The sequence below is a fragment of the Bombus bifarius genome, unplaced genomic scaffold (assembly GCF_011952205.1).
Source record: "Bombus bifarius isolate JDL3187 unplaced genomic scaffold, Bbif_JDL3187 scf7180000009790, whole genome shotgun sequence".
NCBI lineage: Eukaryota > Metazoa > Arthropoda > Insecta > Hymenoptera > Apidae > Bombus > Bombus bifarius.
Window position 1 is genome coordinate 1212065 of NW_022885336.1, and position 22309 is coordinate 1234373.

Below are 22309 nucleotides of genomic sequence, written 5' to 3' on the forward strand. Positions count from 1 at the left end.
GGCGTTAAGGGAACGCGTGGTGGCGTACGCACTCCGCCGGGGTTTAAGGGATGCGAATCGGTTTTCAGGCCTTGCCCCGAGGAGGAGACGTCGGCAGAGGCGGCCGTCAAAGCGGGAGAGACCGTTTCATCGCAATAGAAAAGCGCATAACCGCACGGCATAGAGAGGCTCCGTGGCTCACAATGCCGGTCACATGTCACCATCCTCTTTGAACTATGCCGACGGCCTCTTTCTTCTAGTCTCTCGCCACTACACATCCCCACTGCTCACCCTGTTCGCTGTCACGGCCAATGAGCACCTCGTATGCTCGATTTCGGTCCCGATCGGTTATGCCTGCTCAATGCGAGAGAGGTAAGCGAGCTCGGAGAGAGGGCAGATTGTGTCCGTGCTTCGAAGAGCACGACCTTCCAGCTCCATTGCGTTGCGGTTAGAACCGAACGAATCTTTGAATGGAAGACTGACGAATTAGCAGGGCAAATGTTTAAGGTTTAAGTTGTGAAGAGTCGACGAAGAATTTGGTATGGAGGACGTTGGATGGAAGAGAGTTTGGATTTTTTTCCAGGGATTTGGGCTCGTTTTCGGACACGTACGAACTTTTATTGAAGAATTACTCCAATAGATTTGTATTACTCATTTATTTATTTGAATGTCGTATCGATCTTATGGTTGTATCAACGAATATTTATATAATACTAATAATTTAACAATATAGAAGTTATATAGAAATTAGAGCAAAGTAACTTCGAATTTTAGTAATCTTAATTTACAATGTAAATCGTAATATTGGTGTATTTTTACATCGTTAAAAAAAAATACAGGAGATTTTTATGTGATCTTTGATTATTACAAACCGAATGAAACTTGAGTGGGAAATGAAAGGTTTTTTTTTAAGAGAAGCATTTCTGCACCTTGATAGATGAACTACTCCTATAACTAATATTGACGTTAAAAATTAAATTGGATAACGCTTTGTCTTCATATTCTAAGGTCCGAAAAAACAGGACGGGCATCAAAGAAACCCTTCCCTTTCGATCCTAAGTATCCACTGCCTAGTTTGTTCGCGAGTGGTAGCAAAAATCTAATTAAAAATCCTGACTGCCAACCGGAGGAGCAAGCGCTAAAAAGAGCGAAGCTTATAAGGACAAGAGTCTTCCGGCATGGCGTGTGCGCGGGTCCGCGAGTGGGAATATTCAAAAGATCGGAAGCTGCCTGTGATGTCCCGGCATGGCCATGAACGTGCTATGGAAACGACCACGAATACGGGCTTCCACGCGGCAGTGCGCGCCTTTTTTCACGGATAAAAACCGCGTAATCGTATACGACGACCGATCATGTAATGTTTTCGCGAGTCCCACAGCCGCATCGAGAAATCCGCCGGCGCTTAATTAGCCGACGGCTTCGTCGGCTGCTCGAAACCGTGCTTTGATCACCGACTGGATTATTCCATCGGTGGATCTTCCTTTTTATTTGCATTCGACGTTTCTCCTCTTTTTTCTACCTGTGAATTTTTTACTGCGCGAAAATAGCTGATTCTACATATAATAAATCGAAGACTCGTCTTTTGACGATCATCCAGCTTTTTATTTACGGTATATTCTGTGGCTTCAACGGTCTCTTATAGCTTTTTTAATATTCGAAGTCGTAATTTAAAAAATATTGCAGTATACGTAAGGAAATAAAGAAGGTTTATTATCGATGATGCGGTCCTATTAATAAATATATTATTATATCCTACTTCGTTGTACGAGAAGAAGCAGTAACATAAATAAGGTGATTAAAAGTGACATAAATGTATATTGTAAAAAATAAGAAATTAAAATTAGTTACTGAACATTCTATGTCATTCAATTACTCGCCATCGTATGGATCCTCTTTTATTGTCTCGAGAGATCAGGACTAAATTCGAAGTAGCCAGGTTTTCGCGGCAAATAATCATACAGACGCGTATATCGGCGCAATAACAAAGAATGGAATGATTCGCGAGCAACATCCAATTAATAAAGATTACCGGACCGGTTTGTAAAATTGATAAGAACCTGGTTCTAAGAAGCCATTACGATAAGGAAATGTCCACGTCGTCGTGATCGGCATTTGTCGGCTCGTCAGATCCGACCCGACAAATTCGTTCGAAAGGCATTTCCATTCGCGTGCACTAAATCGGCGGATCCTGCGGAGAAGAAATCGTTAAGAGGCGCTTATAAATGAAGGAGATTTAAAGACCGAGATCAGACGATAGCCGGGGCCAGGCCGCTTGGCGCTCGCCGCTCCAAAACAAAAGCGAGGCCGATTACAAAAGCCTCCCTTAGAATACGCGAAAGGTTACGCGACGGGAATTATTTAAATTTATTAATAGGATCGGAGAAGAACTGGACTTTTGCATAGAAGAGAATTTAATTAATTTTCGCTTTTTATCTCGTTGTAGGCTGTTGGCTGGTGTCATTCGAAATTAATAGTCTTGGAAGGAGTTCTGTAAATAAATATTCTTTGGTTATATACATGTTTTTTGTATGCTGCTCGTGCTGATGAATATTTTGACTCGTTTATAATTTATGTATAACGTGATCATATCCTGTAATCTGCAATTTTCACGAAGTACGAATTACAAACATTAATTGGATGAAAATACGAGGAAAATAAAATTCATCGATTTCGTAATTTTTGCAGTGCAATCATTTATAGTGCTAGAAATTAGAACACGAAAATTAATTAAATAAAAATACAAAGAAATCTAAATCCATCAATCTGATACATTTAACGATACACTTAGTTTATAATACATTTATGTAGGATTATGAAAACAATTATTCTCTCGATTGATAATTATCAATTATGCATTAATTGCGTCATAATAAATATCCATATAAATACTAAAAGACAAAAAAGAGTGATTCAGTCTCAGTTCATTAAGTATCAGTTTACGATATTTACGTCCTGGGTTATATGTATCGTTTTTACGGAACCCTCGTTATCGAGAGTGAAACCCACAGCATGGCGGCGAAAGTAAAACACGTGGATCGTTGAAAGAACGACGGAATTCAGGTGGGAACGATAAAAAGGGGAAGCGGCGATCGGCTTAAATCTACCTTAAAAATTCCTGAAGCACGTTCACTGGATTACGCCCGGTGGCGAAGTTTGGACAGAAGCGAAACAATTATGGCGCCTGTTGGGCCGGATTAGGGATACGTAATGCTCGCAAAAACGGGTCAACGTGGCAGCAGTCACGTGGCAGTGATTATCTCTCGATGCTTTGCACACGTCTGCCGCTTTTTATCCACCAACGATGCATTGCATGTCCACCGGTCTCTACCGGACGGTCGAATGCCTCTACGACTTTGTAATTAAGCCTCCGCGTTTCCTATCCTCTCGCATTGTTCACCGTCTCGTTCGGTATAACCGGTCCAACGATCTTAAATTGTTTCTTCCTCTTTCGTTTATCTTTTTATTTTGCCATATGTACGCGTGTATTTTTCCTTCTATTTTTTAAATTGGTCTTTTGAAGAATTTTGAGTAATACAGTAGATAGAAAATAATGGTTTAAATACGTTTGATACGATAATAAAAAAGATACTTTACATTAATAATTATAGAAATTACTAGTCTGAAATATACAAAACCTTACTTTTCTTGCATTTATTTAAAACATTTTTCTTTTCCAACAAATACTTTTATGTTTATACATACGTTCTAGTGTATCGTTTTAAAGCTGAGAATTTCCTTTCCCATATGTGATTTAAATTCTGTAATATCTTTCACTATTCAATAAAACATCAACCATTGAGAATCGTACATTTCGTGTTACAACCTACTAATATTTAAAATAAATAGATGTAAATTGACTTTCATACAGCTTCTCACCGCAAGATTAGCAAATAATACCGCGAACGAGGTACTTACAAAGCACACAACGACAGCTCATGTTCACAGTATCACAGCTCGACGCTTAATCTCGTTAACGATCTTGCAAATAGCATTAAAAGAGACCTTGTTTCTTCGCAACTTAAAAGAAAGCATGAAAAAATGCTGTCAACCAACAAGTGTCGTGTAACCGTTTCAAGCCTTTGAAACCTTAAAACGTGATGGCTTACAGGTTACGTTTAAGCGTATTTTAATAACGATAAACAGCATGGTGGCCGATAAGCGCGAGGCTCCCGTTCTCTTGTGTAAACGTTATGTGGGTGACCGGCCCGTTCGTGCAAACAAGTAGCTCGTGTTGGTTCCCTGTAAGCTGCTCCCCAACAAACTACCTTGTCTTGGCTTCTTCCTTTGTGGCTGGCCGCCTCTAGGCCGGTGGAGCACAGTAGACACGTTTTTCGCTCCCTAATAAACACAACTGATATATAATATATGCCTAGTGGGCCGGTTGTATCCAAAAGCGGATGTCCGAGAGGAGAAAAAAAAAGAAAAAGAAAAGACACAGGGAAAAGGAACACAGGGCTGATATACGATGCATCGTGAATTACCATAAAACGATATTTCACTTTTTTAGGGGATACGCCGCCTTCTAACTGGCCGCCATAGCGAGGCGATATTAAAACGAGCAGAGAAACGAAAATAATAATCGGGGCCGATAGGAACCCAATCTGGATAGAGAGAAAGAAAGGAGAAAGGAAGGGTTGGCTAATTGAGGATTGCTTATCGGTTCGCTCTTAACGGTCGTAAGAATTGGATAATTTTGTTTCGTTCGAACGACCAGGAAAACTATTTGGGTCAACTTAGCTTTTCAATTATGGAGACAAGTTTCTTCCAGAAGTTAATAAGAGTTTGTTAGAGAACGGGAAGTAATAGGAGAAACCGAGCTGTCTCTGCAAAGTTTTGTCTTGTTTTCGTATACACTTTTAACTTGGATTTTGTTCGAACTTGGACGAAGTTATTGTAAAATGGTGACAGGTTTGACACTTGTTAACAGTGGAGATTACTGGAAAATTTTTAATAACGTTTCTGGTGCTTATTAAGGGAGTACAAAATTGCACAGATATTAATTTCCGTTTTATTTTTGTTGTAGTCCGTTATTAGGTTTCACAATTTTGACCGACGACGAATTAGGAATTTTACGAAAAATTTCCACGTAGTTAATAATAACAATAATATAATTTCCAGATTTAAGGACAATGTTAATAAGACTGTGATTTTGAATATACTATATTTGAATATAACTATACGAATTTTGAAAAATTATTCAGTACGCGCCATTTCTGCTCTTGTGTTCTAGGATGAAAGCCTGTGATGTACAAGTTACAATATACTTACTGTCGTACGTGTGTTTAGTAAAGAATTAGTTAATATGCAGCATGACATTTATGCTGAGCACATTGAATACTATATGTTTTCAATTTTATATTACAATAGAATGGATTTAGTTTGACGGTTGTCAGATGTACATTTATACATATGTACATTTACAGATTGGTTTCAAACTGTACCAATATAATCACGATAATCGAGTTTTATTACAGTACTAATGAAATTTCAAAATATTTCGTGTAACAGACATAATATGTTCATGAAATATGTCCATAAATATTCGAATATTTTTGTAAGCCAAATATTCTTTTAGATTACGTATATAGAGGCTTGCGAGGAAAAATAGTGGAAAATAATATTTCAAATCAAACAATTACCTCTCCATATCGCTTACAAATTTCATCAACATGATCACGATAGCCAAGTCTTATTACAGCACTAATAAAAGTTCACTGTATTCGCGATAGTATCCATGTCCTTAAAATCATTGAATTCGATGATTTGTTCGAATTTCCATTTACATTATAACACGCTGCAATAACGCACTTCAATAAACAATATATATAGAACAAAAGTTTAATTATTACGTCATGTATTATTATTGATAAATATCGTAGTATAAATATAATGAAAAAATATTAATTGTTTAATAATTGTAAGAGTACGGACACTTCTGTATATTTATAGAAACTTCCTACAAGTGTTCGAATATTTTTTGCGAGCTACCGTATACATAGCTACAAAAAAGACCGACTAATCATTCTCCGTGGATGATGAGGAAGTTCGACGGAGCTGGTACCGTCTCGAAATCGGTGCACAAGAGCCGATTCGCCGCGCGGTCGAATCCGTGACGCCACTTTCGGTACAGGGCCATTACTTCTCTTACTTTTTAACGATCCGTCTGGACGCGCGGTGCTTCGGAAGAGGAGCTCGCGCTCTCTTGGAGGTTCGCCGCCGAGGGAAGCACCCCGCTGCGATAGTCTGGAGTCCCCTTAACAAGCGGCGATACCATCGTGAGCCTGGTTCCCCGGGACTCGGCTTTACATACCGCTGCGCGGTGCCGCACCGCGTCGGGACGCCTCCTACGCTCGGATTCCGACGGTGCACCGTCAGCTATGAATGAGCGTGTCCATTCTTCCGCCGCCCAGAAATTTTCATGGCTTCCTGCGTTACGCGTCTTACGCTGGTTCCCTTCAATTCGACGCGCGAATTGATGGAGTTGACGAAGGAAGTTCAACGTTTTCTTTTTGTTAGAGATTTTTTTTGGAACTGGGATGGTTGCGAAAAAAAAAACAGTTGAGCTCCATTTGAGTCTTTCAGGAGCCACATCAACTAACTTTTTTTAAATTTTTTATTTATTTTTCAGTTTCTCAGAAAATAAATCGCTGATTTTTGTAAATTGACGAAGAAAGTTTAGTGTGTTTGCTTCTTGGACATCTTCTGAGATGGTTATGAAGTAGTACGGTTAAATTCCGTCGGTTCTTTCAGGTTCTACATTGATTAACTTCGTTTTCTGTATACACTTTTCAGTTTCATCGCCAGAGATATGTTAATATTAATTTCTGAGAAAACAAACTACTTATTTTTATAAATTTCTCTGTCGCAAGGAGATGGTATAAGTAATGGTACATTTTTAGATAAATCGTCCAAAGTAATGCTTATATCATCATTTTTTTCTATCTTTTAATTTATAAAGTTTAATTCATGGTTCATTTATCCGAATGAAATTTTAGTTAGTGCTCGATTAAGTGAACTATCTATTGAACCTACTGATCTGAATAAGGCAAATAGACAATTTAGATAATACAATAGCAGTCGACAGTGTATTGAATTTTGAAATTGCTTTCCTATAAAAATTAGAAAATATGATTTACCACGTGTATTATCGTTATAGTTTCATTCACAGCGATTTTGCATCGTTAAACTTCCCACAAAGTTTAATGACAAACAATTTTCTATTTAAATAATCTGTCCGCTACAATGACAAGGTGGTTACATTCATCTTGTAGAATTTAGTTCTGCGTAGAATCGGAATATGTCGAGGTGTTGGGGGATGCCTGGGACACCTTCGAATACATATTATTCCGCAGTGTGTATTCGCAACAAAAGACGCCGCGCATAGTTTGCTTAGATCACAGGAATTTCAGCGTGGGAGGTGGTCTATTAGTATGCAGAGCGAAGTGGGAACACGAAATATGTTGAAACTATTACTTTATAATTTAGAGCGACAGCTATTAAACCCAGACATTTGGACGGTCGACGAAGAACCTGCTGAGAGTAAATGGAAATTAGTCTTTGCCTTTAGAATTTCTGATTAGTCAGCGTTCAAGTTAAACTTAACTACGTGAATATGTTTAAACATACATATACATAGGTATGTTGACTATAAATGCATGCTTAAGAATGAACTGCTGACCCGTTCCACACGAACGGCACGTGTTACTTTTGCATTTACGTCAATTTCACACTGCGTTCTGATGATAGTATGAAAAGTTCGTAGCGAACCTCAGGGAAAATTGAAGATTAATGTGTTACTATAGAAGTTAGAATTTTATCAAATTCAAGTGTGAATAATAAAAATGTTGCTAAGTTGTTGAAATAATAGGAGTCCGATTGTAGCTCAAATGATTAGACACTAAATAGAATTTCGTTCATACAAATAGTATAACAGCACAAAGAAAAAGTATAAGGGGGGTTTATATTAATAGTAATAGTAAATTTATTATTATTATTTATTATTATTTATTATTATTTATTATTATTTATTATCATTTATTATTATTTATTAATATTCTGCAAATTTCCATGCAAGATACGATTCTTCGAAAATTCTCAAGTATTCAATCGTTTCGCAAAATGATGGTTATAAAACGCAATGCACCATCGCCTATCTAATGAAGAAACTAAACAATAAGTGAACGTGCAGCATAGTCCAGTCGTTTGTTATTCGTTTCGCCGAAAGGATCGTGTACCGATATAACAGCGGTGTACTCACGAATTCGAGCGAAAGTTTCTTGAATCCCTGAACGATTCCAGCAGGTAGGCTTCCTCGAAGCGAAGTCCAACTCCCTTACCAGGAAGCCCAAGTATAGAAAGATTCCGGAAGTTCTGGAGTGGTGCCTACCGGGTGGTCTTGCTTCTCTAACGATTGCCGTCTGTCATAAAGGGCGCGGGGCCGGTGACACAATGGAAAAATCTGACGAGTCCGCCGGGGATTCCATGGTTAGTGAACGACTACGAAGATGCTGTTACCAGGACAGCATGAAAGTGATTTTTGGACAGTTACGAGAAGTGGGAATTCTTCGTAACGCAAAGCGCTAAGGATTACCGAGGATTCATTCGTTAGAAGTTCTAGAATATAGAGAAGCTCTAGAATATGTAAAAAAATTTTCCTAAAAAGAATTTCGTTGAAATTTAAAGAAGCATAAACGTTACTTTCTATTTATTACGATTTCTTTTTTTTTTTTTTTTTAAGAAAATAAATCAATAATTCTGCCCGTTATAAATTCTCATCCATAAAAAGGGAACTCCAATCACCAAATCATCTAACTGTTGAGTTAACAACCGCTACTAGCTACGCTATTACCTTCATCCCATACCTCCAATTCCAAACATAAACACAATACACCAAAGATTAACAATCAAGCAGAAACCAAACGTCAGTTTTCCGCGCAAGCCCTAACCAAACCTCAGCACCATTAGCCCCATTAACAAGATAAACAATTCATCGCTACGGTCCTCGTCCACTAATTCCACCCACTTCATCACCTCGTCAACCCTTCAAAAACCAGTGCCATCATCCTTCAACCACCCCCTCGAGGTCTCTTCATTCATCCCCTAGCGAGCACTCGTATCGTCGGTAAGCTTGGTTCAACTACGAAATTGATTCCACACCATCGCAGGAACACGATGGAGGGGCGACGTATGAACGAGAGGAGAAGAAGAAGACGAAGAAGACGAAGAAGAAGAAGAAGAAGAAGCTGAAAAGTCTGGATTCCCTCTCTCCCGCTGGTAAAACTCGCCAGGAATTCCTGGGCCACGGCCGACTCGAAACCTCTTGGTCCGACTGGCGGAGTCCGGGTCCTGGCTACGGGGGCAAGCCTCTTATCCACGCAGGATCGGTCCGTGACTTTTGTCGGTGCGCGTTCCCCGGTCCTCTTTGAGTAATGGAAGTCGACCGAAATCAATTTCAATTCCTACGAGCCGGCGCTCGCTCGCCGTGCGCGGTTCCCTCTTTGAGAGAGGCACCGTTTCAGCTTCCATGCGCGCCTCCCCTTGCTTAACACCTTTGGATTTTATGTGGATGGTCTCTTCGCTCGCCGATCGGGCGTAGGGTACGTGGACGATTGGTATGCCGACAATCTCGCGAATCCAACTCTTCTTGGTATGGAGCCGACTGATACCGAGTCTTCGACGGTTTATCTACCGATATCTATCGCTCAGAGAGGGTTGAGACGTTGGTGCTGGGAAAAGGGTTAATGGAGCTTTCGTTGGCAAGGAAGCGGGGTAGATTTAAGAGAATCCGTTAGGTTCAGCTGTATGATCAGTTATGTTTCTTGGATTCTTTTAGTAGAGATTCGCTTTTAATTCGGTTCACGGACCGCTGGCTTTTCAGAGGAATTTGAATCTTCACTTCATTACTCGTTAAACACATTGTCTAATTTGGTTACTTAGACACAGTGCAGAAGTTTGGAAGATTTACTGTTTGGGTACCTTCAATCGGGAAAAGACCCTTAGCAAATAGATATTGTAATTTAAGAAATAATTATATATTGTTGAGGTTGGCTGATAGAGGAACGAGTGGATGAAATTGTAATAGAAAAATATATTGATATAAGCATAGGTACAAGTATAAGTACAGGTACAATGTATACTGATCCAGATCTTCACTCTTACGGTGTTACGATACAATAGGAAACTATGATAGGAAACACGTTTATATATTTATAGCAAAGGACATTACCAAAAAGTTAATCGTGGTGTGTAGCTCTAGCTGAAGGCTACAAGAAACAACAATAGAAATCTACTTATATCTCTTTTGTTTCTAGACCTTGTAACCCAAAACAAAATTTATATTCAAGGACACAATAATATGGACCTCTCCTTATTTTGAATATTTTTCACGAAATTCTATTCTCTTCGTAACAGCGGTCTCTAGGTTACGGATATTGAGAAGAAAAGTTGTAGAGTTTTTCTTGAAGTAATTACTTCAACATATATTAGATTAAGTTTTATATTAGCAACAAATACGTACATATTTGGGAAATCAGTGGAGTTCATGTTAACGTCCACCATTTTTATCTATTACAAAATTAACAGAAATCAATTTTTCTTCTTATGTCAGGAATCTTCACTTCCAGCACGTGCACTCACAAATACAATTGCATTTATTACGTTTACATGGTAATGGATTATTGGATTACCAAGGAAAGCGTTGAACACGCCAGAAAAATTGGCGTATATACAACATAGACTACTATATCTTAAAGTAGCTCTCAAATGATCTTCTTTGATATAGAATTTACTGACTCTCTACATCGTTTACCATTTCAATTTCACAATTTTAACTATCATTTACTGATCGACAAGATATTATCTCTCTGTACAACCATCTAGTATGATCAACGTTAAATTATCTCGTCGAGATGCAGATGCAACATCGTCAGGCAAAGACGAGGAGACGGTCGTACGATTCTATTTAAAATTCGGCGCGGTCGTAAAGAAGAACAAGAGAGTCGTCGGTAGATCTCGAAGAGGGTGCCGTGATTTCGTACACCTGTTGTTTTTCGCCGTGACGCGATAAGATCGCGAAGGAGCGCGCGAGCGCGTAGCATCGGCAGGATGCTTCGATCGGCCAAGTTAGCGTCGCCAAGATGAAGATGTATCGTAGATAACACGCCGGGTACGCATGCATAACGGCGGTTCGGATGCCCGTACTATAAAACTTAATTAAACCCTCGCAACGATTTATTCTGGCGTCGATTAAGGGGATTCCTTCGATAATCTGAATCCGCTAGCCGCTTAAATCCCCGCTCGTTTGAATCGCATCCGACTGCGGTTTCGCTAGCCGTTCGTTCCCTTGGATTTACCTCGATACTCCGCGAGAGAGATGTGTTTTATTGCTGGAAAGCATCGTTAAGGAGAAGGTCAACATGGTGTTATTAAAGCGAAAGATTCCCTATAGAGAACGATTCGTAAATGGATGGAGAAATATGTAAAATCGTATGCGAATAGCGTCGTAGTAAGCTAAGCGAAATTATGAAAAATGTGGAATTGCAGTAACAGTTACTACGTAAGGTACAAAAAAAGAAAAAAAATAAAATTAAACATCGCTAAACTAAATTGTGGCGTATTTTACAACTGTACCACACTAAATTGAAAAGAAGCAACTTTATTGTTTATACGTGTGTGGTACGTTGTACGTATGTGGGATGTTGTAATTATTTGTATTCTTATCTTCTTCTTTATGCGTATCCCTATAATATTACAAATCCTTTTTTTCAAAATTTCCAAATATTTTTCTGAAAGAGATTGTAGCAAATATAATTACAATTTTATTCCAAATAAATCAGACACCATAAGTTCTTAATTTAATACACCTTTGACGCAATATGTTAAAGTGTGCAACAACCTCTACATATATACATACGTTTCAGTCCGTAGATTTCTCATTTATCTCATAGTCGGTAAACTCGGTAAAATATTCACGATGTTCAGCTAAAAACGTGACACGCAACTGTTCAGTTAATGATACACCCACTTCCATATCAGGCTCTAAACACGCGCGGCTCATAAAAGACGCGTCAGTAAAACCGTAAAAAGAAGAAAGTTTCGTTTCATGAAACGCTCGCGATTATGAACATCCCGTTGCAAAAATACCGTACAGTTAACAGCTCGTTCGGCTTCCGTAAATGTTGCCTGTAATCGTGTTACCCGCTTTTACTACAGCTATGAAAACGAGTATTAATCGATGTCCTTACACCTTTATCACCAAACTGTCGGTAGCTGTTGCTTATACGACTTCATACTTCGGAATCCATTCCTTTCTGACGCCACGAATTAGTCGTAATGCTTTTCCGCATTCTGGTCATCTTGACGGCATAGTGAATCGAATCGACCTCGGCATATTTTTCGAGCAAAAAAGCTTCGCGTTCAAGAGCCTTAGTAGACGACGTACTGAATGGGACATAGAAAAGACTTAAACATATCTTTAAATCCTAGTTTTCTTTCAATTAGTAATTTAAAGATTGAAATAATTCTAGTTAACGATTTTAAAGATTCCCAGACGTAAATCATGAAATGAATTAATACAATTATTCGAGATACATTTTCAGATTAAATTCAGGTCGTTCCCATATCTCTCATCTATTCAGCTTTTAGTACCGCGTCTATTGGACATGCTTGAAATTAATACAATCATATTTCTAGAAAGAAAAAAACTCCCAACATTTCTTTTCGCCAATAATTTTAGAATTATACGATTTTTCATATTCGAAATTCATGCTGTTTGAAACTAGCGATTAAAATGTCTAACTTATGAAATGACTAAAAGGAGAAAGAAGTACAATCTTTGACAAACAATCTTCGATAAATAAAGAAGTAACATCAAAACTTTTACTCTCATTCAACGTGCTAACGTAGTTTAAATAGTTTCCATTATTCTCCAAAATAGATGAAAATACAACACTGGAAGGATAATTCAGTCTTTCAGAGAATTATTGGCGTCCCTTCAGGGGTTAAGTGTCCATCCACTTTTCTTTGACGCGAACGACGTCAAGTCGGTAAAGTTAAATGTGTCCTTGGTAATAATGACACAAAGATGCCGCTTTGCTCCCGGGGGGTGCTGGTATCAGGAAACCTGCAGGTGATTTCTAGGAATGAAAATCTCCTAAACCAAGGGCACGGTTTGTCAATGCCATTGTAGCCGAGTCTAAATATTGTTGAATTTCTTTCTTATTGGACCTACAGCGAAGATTTCTGCCTTCCATGACGTCGCTATTCTGCGACTAGTCGAGAGAATGACGACTTTATGCGCGAGGGCACAGGATGGTCTTGATGGTGTCCTTTCTTCTCCTTCTTTGTTCTATGCTTCTTTAAATATTACCGACGAATTTGTTTTCTTTCTGTTGTTCCTATTATTGTAGATTATCAGTGATTATATTACATCATTTTGTTGTAAATGAAGCAATTGTTATCGAACTTAATTATACAGTTTATTTGTTAATGAATAGCCACAGAAATTAGTAATTAATACTATGAATTATAGTAATAATAGTAGTAATAAATAAGAAACAAATTTTGAAAAATTAGAGATTAGAAAAGATTTCACAAAAGATAAAAATCTTAAGATTAAAATCTGTTACAGTGTGCATAATCTTCATGAAGAATAAAATATCATGTTGCAAAAATTAGCACTTAAATTGTTCACCCTCAATTTGTAACATAACCAGCTTAATGTATAATGATAGAATGATCGACAGTTTGCTGGAATTTTAGTTGATCTTGCGATCGTCGCTGTGATTATTGGTATTGTTATCTTTATCGAATTTGTCGAGGATGTCGAGACGAAGGAACGAGCCGACGATTGAACGAGCCGTGGAGGCCGCCCGACCGATGCCGCCTTCCATCGAACTCGTGCCGCTGCTTTTCGAGATTTTAACGGGTTTCGTCTCCGCCCAAATGTTCACGGCGAATTTCAATTCTGCTACCAGCGCCTCCCATGGTGTAACCTGCAAAAACGTCCACAAGAAACTGTCACAAGTCGGTCCATTGCTTAATTCCATACTCTCGAATCTAATTTGAATAAAACCCCGATTAAAAGTGTTGCTGTTACTTTAATTAACATTTACCAAGATAAGAAAGAAATTACAATAATATAACTAAGATAGCGAGTGATCCAAAATATGATTATACAATACGGTTATAACTTATCTCATTTAAAATTGTTATTAACGAATTTTGTTTCATTCCTTAAAAATTATTCTTTCTACGAAATATTCTAAATCGATGGTAATCGAATACTATTGCAAAATTCTGTTAAATAAAAATATTCAATTTAAGCGAAGCAATATACTTTAAAATGCGCTTAAACTTGCAGAGACGGTCAAGATAATCTAATGATTATTATTTGTCATTTCCTTCTTCAAGAATAATTTAAAGACAATTTTTATGAGAAAGAATGATTCCTTCGCTTTCTCATACACGCGACGCAGAGGAAAATTTATCACTGGTTTCGGGGTAAAAGAGATCCAAGGGTGAGATAACGGTCTTGTGAGCAGGAGGAGACGCGACTGAGGAGACTCACCTTCTCCCTCACGGCGACCTTTCGTACATTCCACAGGAATTCAAAGACAGCGATGATGAACGAGCCGCAAGTTCCGATCAGAAGGACTAAGAAAACACCACCGACGTTGGCTATTCCTAATTCACCTGACGATGACGGTTCTTGTTCGGTTTTCGTGCACAACCCACCACCCCGATCCACCCACCATTTCTTTTTCAGGTCTTGGAGCACCCCTTTCTCTTGCAGCGTCAATATCGCGCCGTTTATGGGCGTTCTATACTCGGAATCTAACGAAAAAGGATCATATTTCAAAAGATTCGCGCCGATATGATTCGAAATAACATTGAAGGATTGTGGAACATACTCCGTGGTAGGGCGATACCATATCCTTTGTTATCGATAAGACCTCCAATCTTGTCGAGATCACAGTTTCTTTCCATTCTGTACTCGATCGTGGTAGACTCCATAAGAAAAGCATAGTCGCGTTTTTTCAACACTCGTTCAACGCCTTCGTCGTTCGTTTTCGTGAACACACTTGGTCTTGCTTCCTGCATGGTGGCCCACATGCGTTGATATGTCGTATAATTGGAATCCTGTAATCGAAATGACGTTATTGTTAAACGGAGATAAATATTTAATAGATTGCGGATGTTTGCATATTTTTTAAATTTAGAAACTTAAAAATGTACAGAATGTACGTAATTTGCAAAGATATATAAAACATCTCAAGTGTAGTATTCGCTATTATATTTCCCGTATGAAATGCATTTTTAATTACGTTCCACTTCTTTATATGTTTTACATATGACCTATATGCTTTATATATCTTTGCATATTGCACGTGCATACTGTATATTTCTGCGCATTTAAATAAGTAAATTTTCCATAAATGTACAGATATTCGCAGTCTAGATATTAGAATATTCCGAAATGTCGGAAGGTAGAAATTTACCCTGAAGAAAGTGGACGTGGATCCACCATCCACGGCTCCGTATCTGACTTTCGTCTGTTTAGCAAGATCTTCGACACCTTGGATTGGATTTTCTTTCTTGTCGTACGTCAAGAAGGCGGCCAAATTGGCAGTATATGAAGAAACCATAATCATAATGAAGAACCACCACATACCAGCCACCATTCGAATCGAAGGTGTTCTAAGTGAAACAATAGAAATACAAGAGTGATTAGAATTTGAACGTGTTTGATCCAAGTAGGCTGACAGGAGTTACAGATGTTCCAATTGAAGCTAATTGGATAGGTCGATGTGAGTTGTAGTTGATCAAAATGAGTTTATACTAGTTGAAGCTAACTGGAATCAGAATTGATCGAAGAAAGTCGATGGAAATTGCAGTTGGTCGAAGTTGGTTGATTTGATTTGGGACAGTTTGAAGCGGATCAACGTAAATTGGGCCTGGTCAAAGCTGACCAATGGAAATTGGAACTGGTCGAAACGAACAGATGAGAATTGGAGCTGATCAAAGCGGATTGACGTGAAGTAGAACTGATCGAAGCTGATCGATGCAAATTAAACAGGTTGAAGCGAGTAAGAATGGGTCGAGGTGGATTGACGCGAGTTGGAGTTAGTTGCATCGAATCTATGCTCATTACAGATCATTACAGTCAAACGTAAAGTTGGTTTCATTTAATTCTTTTTCATTTATAAACACAAATATTTTAGCTTTCTTTCATTTATTACAGTTTAGTCGACTAAATATCTTAATTTCCTAAAATTACAGTTTCGTTATTCTATTTTTCATATATATTTTTAATATCAGTTCATATTATCACGAAGATAAACTTTTATGGTTTTGATAGTGTCAAACACAATAGATATACGAGCTTAGAATATAGTCTTCTTATAACTCTAATAGAATCGAATTCCAAAATTCAACTGTTACATTTGAGCCTGATAAACTCTAATACAAAATGGTTTATGATCTATGCTTTTACAAAGATCACGCTATGAATTTTCGTTCAACATGAAATCTGTCTACGGTTCAGCCAATCGCGGTCTACGTCGTCTAGATAAATCGTCCGGTACTTACGAGATGAGTGGATGAAGCATCTCGACGATACGCTAGAAGCGCAGAAGCGGCGACAGAGACAGCGTGCATCGCGTTTTCCTAATTAAGCGCGAGCTAAAGAGCCGCGTATGCAAATGACTCCTGTTTGCCGAGCATGGCGCGCGTGCGGATATTCTGTGTCACGCGAGCGTGTACAGGACGCCGAGTAAACAGAAACAAAGGACATTGTTTCCTCGCGAGGCTAGCTTGCCTTCGCCGACAAATGGATCGCGATTAAATTGCCGCCGCGCGAAATCGATAAGCGATACTCCCATTTATTCCACAGAAATATTCCACGAAATTCTGGCAACGAATTTTTTCTTTTGATCCGTAACTCTTTAATAATGTAAAGTAAATTTTATGGTGAATAGTAATTGCATTTAACTACACGTAACTATAATTCCAATACGTAATTTTAACAAATGTGCGTACAACAGTATATCTACAAATTTAACGAACAATTTCTATTGCGATTATTTCGCACAATGGTGAAAAGGAATTTTCTTAAACTCAAGCTGCTTTTTTCTTAATATCTAACACACAAGTTAGTAATGGATTTGTAAAGTAGTTTACAACAGTTTTTAAATCATCTTACGTACAGTAGAATAAATGAGAGCGACTCATCAACCCGCTAAAATGTAATGACTAGACTGCAGATGTTTATGTAAGCATTTATGCGAAATTTAAGCGTACGAAAATCTACAGAATACACATAATGCGCAGATGTGTATATGAAATATTCAAGGTATAGTACCTTGTTAGTTACGATATTTGTATAATAAATCTTTAGTTAAATTCTATTTCTTTAGCGCATTCAGTTATGCATATATGTGCATAAACATTCGTAGTCTAGCAACGACGATAATACATAAATTATTCTACAGAAAATCATTTGCTGACATCGATGTCATGGATTTTTCTCAAAAATAATAAAAATCTTACCCTTAGACCATTTCTCCTTTAGATCCAAGTCGGTTGTAAAAGACATTCAAATATTACTTCTATGCAAATCACGACGATTCATGCTACCTTCGCGTAGCATAAACAAGCGGCTAGGAGGCAGTTAGGAGGATTCACCGTTGTTAGCCGTCAGCATCGCCGTCGTGGTCGTCGTCTTTAGTCGGAACGTCGTCAGTATGTAGCGAGCAAACACGCGCGACGTTACGAGCGGAGAGTTAGCGCCGTGCCGGCGTTAATAAGTGGGAAGCCGCCTCAAATATGTCCGGCAAACAGCGGCTCGTTAAGCTTAATTGTCGTGAAAAAAAGAGGATAGCTGGGAGACACGGGAACGGCTGCGGGGGAGAGAAAAAAAGGGCCGCGTCTGCTTTTGGCACCGTCTCTGTACACCTTTCTACAAACGATCCGCAATATTTTATTTCCTTATTTTCCTTCTAGCTTCTTTTAGTTATCAGAATATTTTAGTCTTTGTGTTCAGAGGAATTCGTCTCGTTTCGACCGTCTGACGCGGTCTCTTGCTACTTTAAGCCAGAGATGCTTTTAAATAGGTTTTTATTAAATTTGACTACCAAATCTAAATCTTATGTAAACTTAACAGTGTATTGATATTACAACGAGCAAGTTCATTACAGTATTCATGGAATACAATTCGTGGTGTGTTTGACAATGAATATCTTGAGGAAGATACGACATACTTTCTAAAATATATTAAAATTCCGTTTGCGAAAAATTTATTTTGTGTTGAATAGTTATTAATAAACCAACAAACGTCCAGTTTGCTGGAACTCTCGCGAGTAATTTCAGAGTTGTAGTTACACAAGGCAAAACAGACACAGTAGCATCTCTTTGCGGTGGTGTTGCGGCTTGTGTTTCACGATTATCGCACGGCTTTGCATGCATGTAAGACAGGCTGCGGTAGCATAGGTGCTTTGTTAAGTTTGCCGGTTTTGAACTTACTTGGGGAGTATATCAGAGCCTTGTTGCAGCATAGAGCCGACAGTGAGCCACATAGAGTTTTTCAGGTCGAAACTATTTTCCAATTCTTCCGGGTCTGGATTGCAGGGATGCGGATTGTCCCATTCGCCTGGCGCTATTCTGTAAATAAACCTTCTTTTTAAGCACGGATTCCTGTAAGCGCACGCTATTCTACTTCTTTAATATCGTTCTCTTAGAAGTTAATTTTGTTACACTTTTCAGAAACATAAGAAACGTACTTTAAAGAAAATTTTCTTTTCAGAAAAGGAAAACTTGGTTTATGTAGGATATCTCAGTATTTAATAGCCAAACTTTGTCGGTATATACTACGGATATAATCAAGCAAGTCATCTTATACGAATATTGGTTATTTAAATCATTACTGAAAAGTTACAGTAAAAGTACGAGATACACAGAAACTTTGATCTCCGACATAAACAACATAAACTCTTATGTGTGAATAACTTTAAAAAAGAAATATATATTAAACAAGTATCAAAAAGAACAGGTTGATTCACTGAGGCAAAACAAAATTAAAATAAGCTTTATTGAACAATAAATGCAACTTTTTATTGCGATCAGCTTTCCGTTGATATAAACGGTGGATATTTTGAAATGGAATATTAAAACTGTAGAAATGTGCGAGAATCCGAAAATAACAGGAACGCGATGCTCGGGATGGGTCGGTAAGACATCGGGTCGGTACGGGTCAGGACGGGTTCCGAAAGGATTTCGTAATGCGAGATTGTCGGGATTTGCTAGAATTTCGGGATTCTCGAGAATTATAAAATTATATAAAATAAAATATGGAGCAGAGATAAAAACGAAATATGCATGATAGATACAATATTTTATAATAAAACATTTTTATTATTTCATTTTAGTACTTTATAATAAAATAATTTATTATAAAATATTATATCTCTCGTATATTTCGTTATTATTTCTGCTCCATACTGTATCCGTCTGTATAATTTTAAAATTCTCGGGAATCTGGAATTACGAGATATTTTCGGGTTCTCAGATACCACTAATTGACAGCTAATGATCATGTTGATTAAATGTATTCTTGTTGTATAGCATAGTAAGTACAGGTCTGTTACTGTTCTCTTTGTATGTTGTATTTTATAAGTGTAATAAACACTTATAACTGATAAGATATATATTTATATGTATAACATTTTTTGTTTGTTTACACCCATCTATAGAATATACTAACAAAGTTTAGCTATTAAAACCTGGAGCACCGTTCTTGTATAAAGTTCTTGTTATCTTTCTTTAAAATCTTACCTAGCTTGCACAAATAGCATTATCGAAACAGCTAAGAAAGCAGTCGCCATGTAAATCCAGACGTCGAGTGACAGCGGTGACAGGAACGAGAACAGGTCCGGTTCTTTTTCCTCCGGTGTTCTGTACAAAATGCTGATACCTGACTTGGACATATCGGATAAAATAGCAATGTCACGAGATTTATTGTGAAAATAGAACGCGATAAGAAATTAAAGATACCGTACCTAGATTCATGAAGGGCATCGTGAAATCGACCGCGTTTTCTCGCTCGTACGTGATCGTCAGGTCGCAAATAGCTAAATCCGCGTCCTGAAAGGATTTCATGCGCTTTTAGTTTAAGTCTTGAATTTTTGAACTTTCTTTTAAATTACTAAAGAAGAGAAAATAATTTTTTGTATACATATAAAATATATATGTATAGATGCAAAACTTCAAAATTATACGCAATGATAGATAGGTTTATAAAGATTAAAAAAAAATTTATTCACAAATTTATTGTAATATTTAGAAAATTGGTACAGTAGAGTCGGATGTTTCATATGAAACAATCTGATTAATAGTAGTTGTTTTTCAGTTTTTTAATATTGTCTGAAAGATATAATAAAATATAATAAAAAGTAAAATTTAGTTTATTTAGTGATATATGGAAATCTGTTGGTCACCATATGCCTAGAATTAAAAGTGAAATAAGAAATTGAAATCTTTGAAACCTTCGCATTAATCATCTTTAATTACATAGAACGTGGTTGCAAGCAATTACGTACATGATCCAGCAGACGTCTGATTAAACCGTTCCATTGCTTCGTTTCTTTATCGTACTTGCCGTAACTTCCATCCGGTACTAATTCGAACTCATATTTAAATTTCAACAGCTTGGCAATCTCGTCGATGAGATCAATGCAGAAACCCTCGTACCGTCTTTGGTCAATCAGTATACCTCGATTTGAACCTTCCGGCACTTCCATGATATACGGTGGTCCCTGATGAATTACAGTTAATTAGCACGTTCGAAAAATATCAATATTACACATCTACACGCTCTTTTTCACAAAGCTTCTTAATTAGTGGTTTTGTCGCCGAACGACCATATTGCTTCTCAAACAAATTCAAGTCTCGGTATTTTATCAACAAGAATATTCTAATAATTACAAATACCTAAGAATGTCAGAGAATACTCACTACTTTAGTAGTAATCTTGAACTTCTTCAGTTCAATGGATTTGTACAAGTAACGTTCACGTTCCTTTTCGCTTTTGATCGAGTGAAGACCATCTGGGCGCCAATATCCTGTTTGTACATTTTCACCCGGTCTCACGTCTATAATTTGTATTTGGAAGGATTGACGTCGACCATTTTCGTCGATCGTTATTGGTCCTGTGAGCTTCCCTTCGATCTTTCCTTCGTCGGATAGCTGTAGGAACCGTGGCCATTAAATCTATGCTTTATTTTCTTATTAACATAAAGTGTCAGAAAGCGTCCGGATGACTTGTAACAATGGTTTTTGTTTAAAAATTAGATATAGATAGCTTGAGTGGCTGTAGGAACTGAGTTCCATCAAATTAATTTTTGAAAATTTACTGACATTGACATAGTTCATTAACATTTATTATGACAATTTTTCGTTTTTATTAATATATTAGTACATATCAATATCGCGACAATGATATTTTTATTATAAATCTTTTTAACGTTAAACATACCTAATTTATAGCGAATTTCTTCTTCCTTAATACGGTTGATAATCGACGATAGGACAAAGTTTAATGAGTGGCATTGGCGCGCTCTAAATTCCAATTTCAAACGAACAATATTTCATACGAATGTCTCAGGAGAAAAGCATGATGATTACGTTTTTCTTGACTTCTTTATCTTATCAAAAGGACTTTGAGCAGGAGAATTTTCATAGATACCGGTCTTTTATAACTAGTTGATAAGTTGGTAAAGTTTTATGATTGTCAAAGGTACAATTATTGCCAGCAATATTTTGGAAATCTTGAAGGTAACAAAAGAACGCATATTTAGATCAAAGACCAAGTTAAAAGGAAATTTTGTTAACATGGAATTGATTGAAAATGTATTAAATGCTAAAAAGGTTTCTCTGTAAAAAATAAAAGATGTAACTTATTGTGCTCTTTCCCTATAGTCTTCATATGCATCAATTTAATATGTTCGTATGTACGGGAAGGCTTTACCTCGCGCATTAGGTTGATAATGTCGAGACCTGCGCTGTATTTCTTTTCCCCTTCACAAGAGAGCGGTAGCGGGTCAATATCTACAGACATGTTCCTTGCGTTTAAGGTCTCCAGCGTGTTGTAGAACATGAAGACGGCATCGTATAGAATAGCGGATTCCACCTTTGCCAAGAGAAAATGCACGATACCGTTTAGTAGAATCAGAGGATACTTGACTATCGTTAACAAAATATAAAGTTTGCAATGATTCTATCCTTCCTGGTTATTACGATTATGTATGATATTGCGGAATATCATGGCAGAATAAAATTG

At 37.5% G+C, this 22309-nt stretch overlaps 1 protein-coding gene across 2 annotated transcripts in view; it reads right to left on the minus strand.

Moving 5' to 3' along the window:
- Positions 1–13318: 13318 nt before the first annotated feature.
- Positions 13319–22309, minus strand: part of LOC117215762 (glutamate receptor ionotropic, kainate 2-like) — a 73562-nt gene continuing 64571 nt past the window's right edge. The window contains exons 6-15 of one of the 2 annotated variants that reach the window (XM_033462228.1): positions 21998–22159; positions 20986–21216; positions 20571–20786; positions 20031–20115; positions 19807–19945; positions 18499–18636; positions 15477–15675; positions 14889–15117; positions 14546–14811; positions 13319–13970 (exon numbers count right to left, since the gene is read on the minus strand). In XM_033462228.1, the coding sequence (XP_033318119.1) occupies positions 13734–13970; positions 14546–14811; positions 14889–15117; positions 15477–15675; positions 18499–18636; positions 19807–19945; positions 20031–20115; positions 20571–20786; positions 20986–21216; positions 21998–22159 (1902 nt within the window). In that variant the 3' untranslated portion in view covers positions 13319–13733. The remainder of the gene's footprint in view (positions 13971–14545; positions 14812–14888; positions 15118–15476; positions 15676–18498; positions 18637–19806; positions 19946–20030; positions 20116–20570; positions 20787–20985; positions 21217–21997; positions 22160–22309) is intronic. The other variant, XM_033462227.1, reaches the window with a different exon arrangement.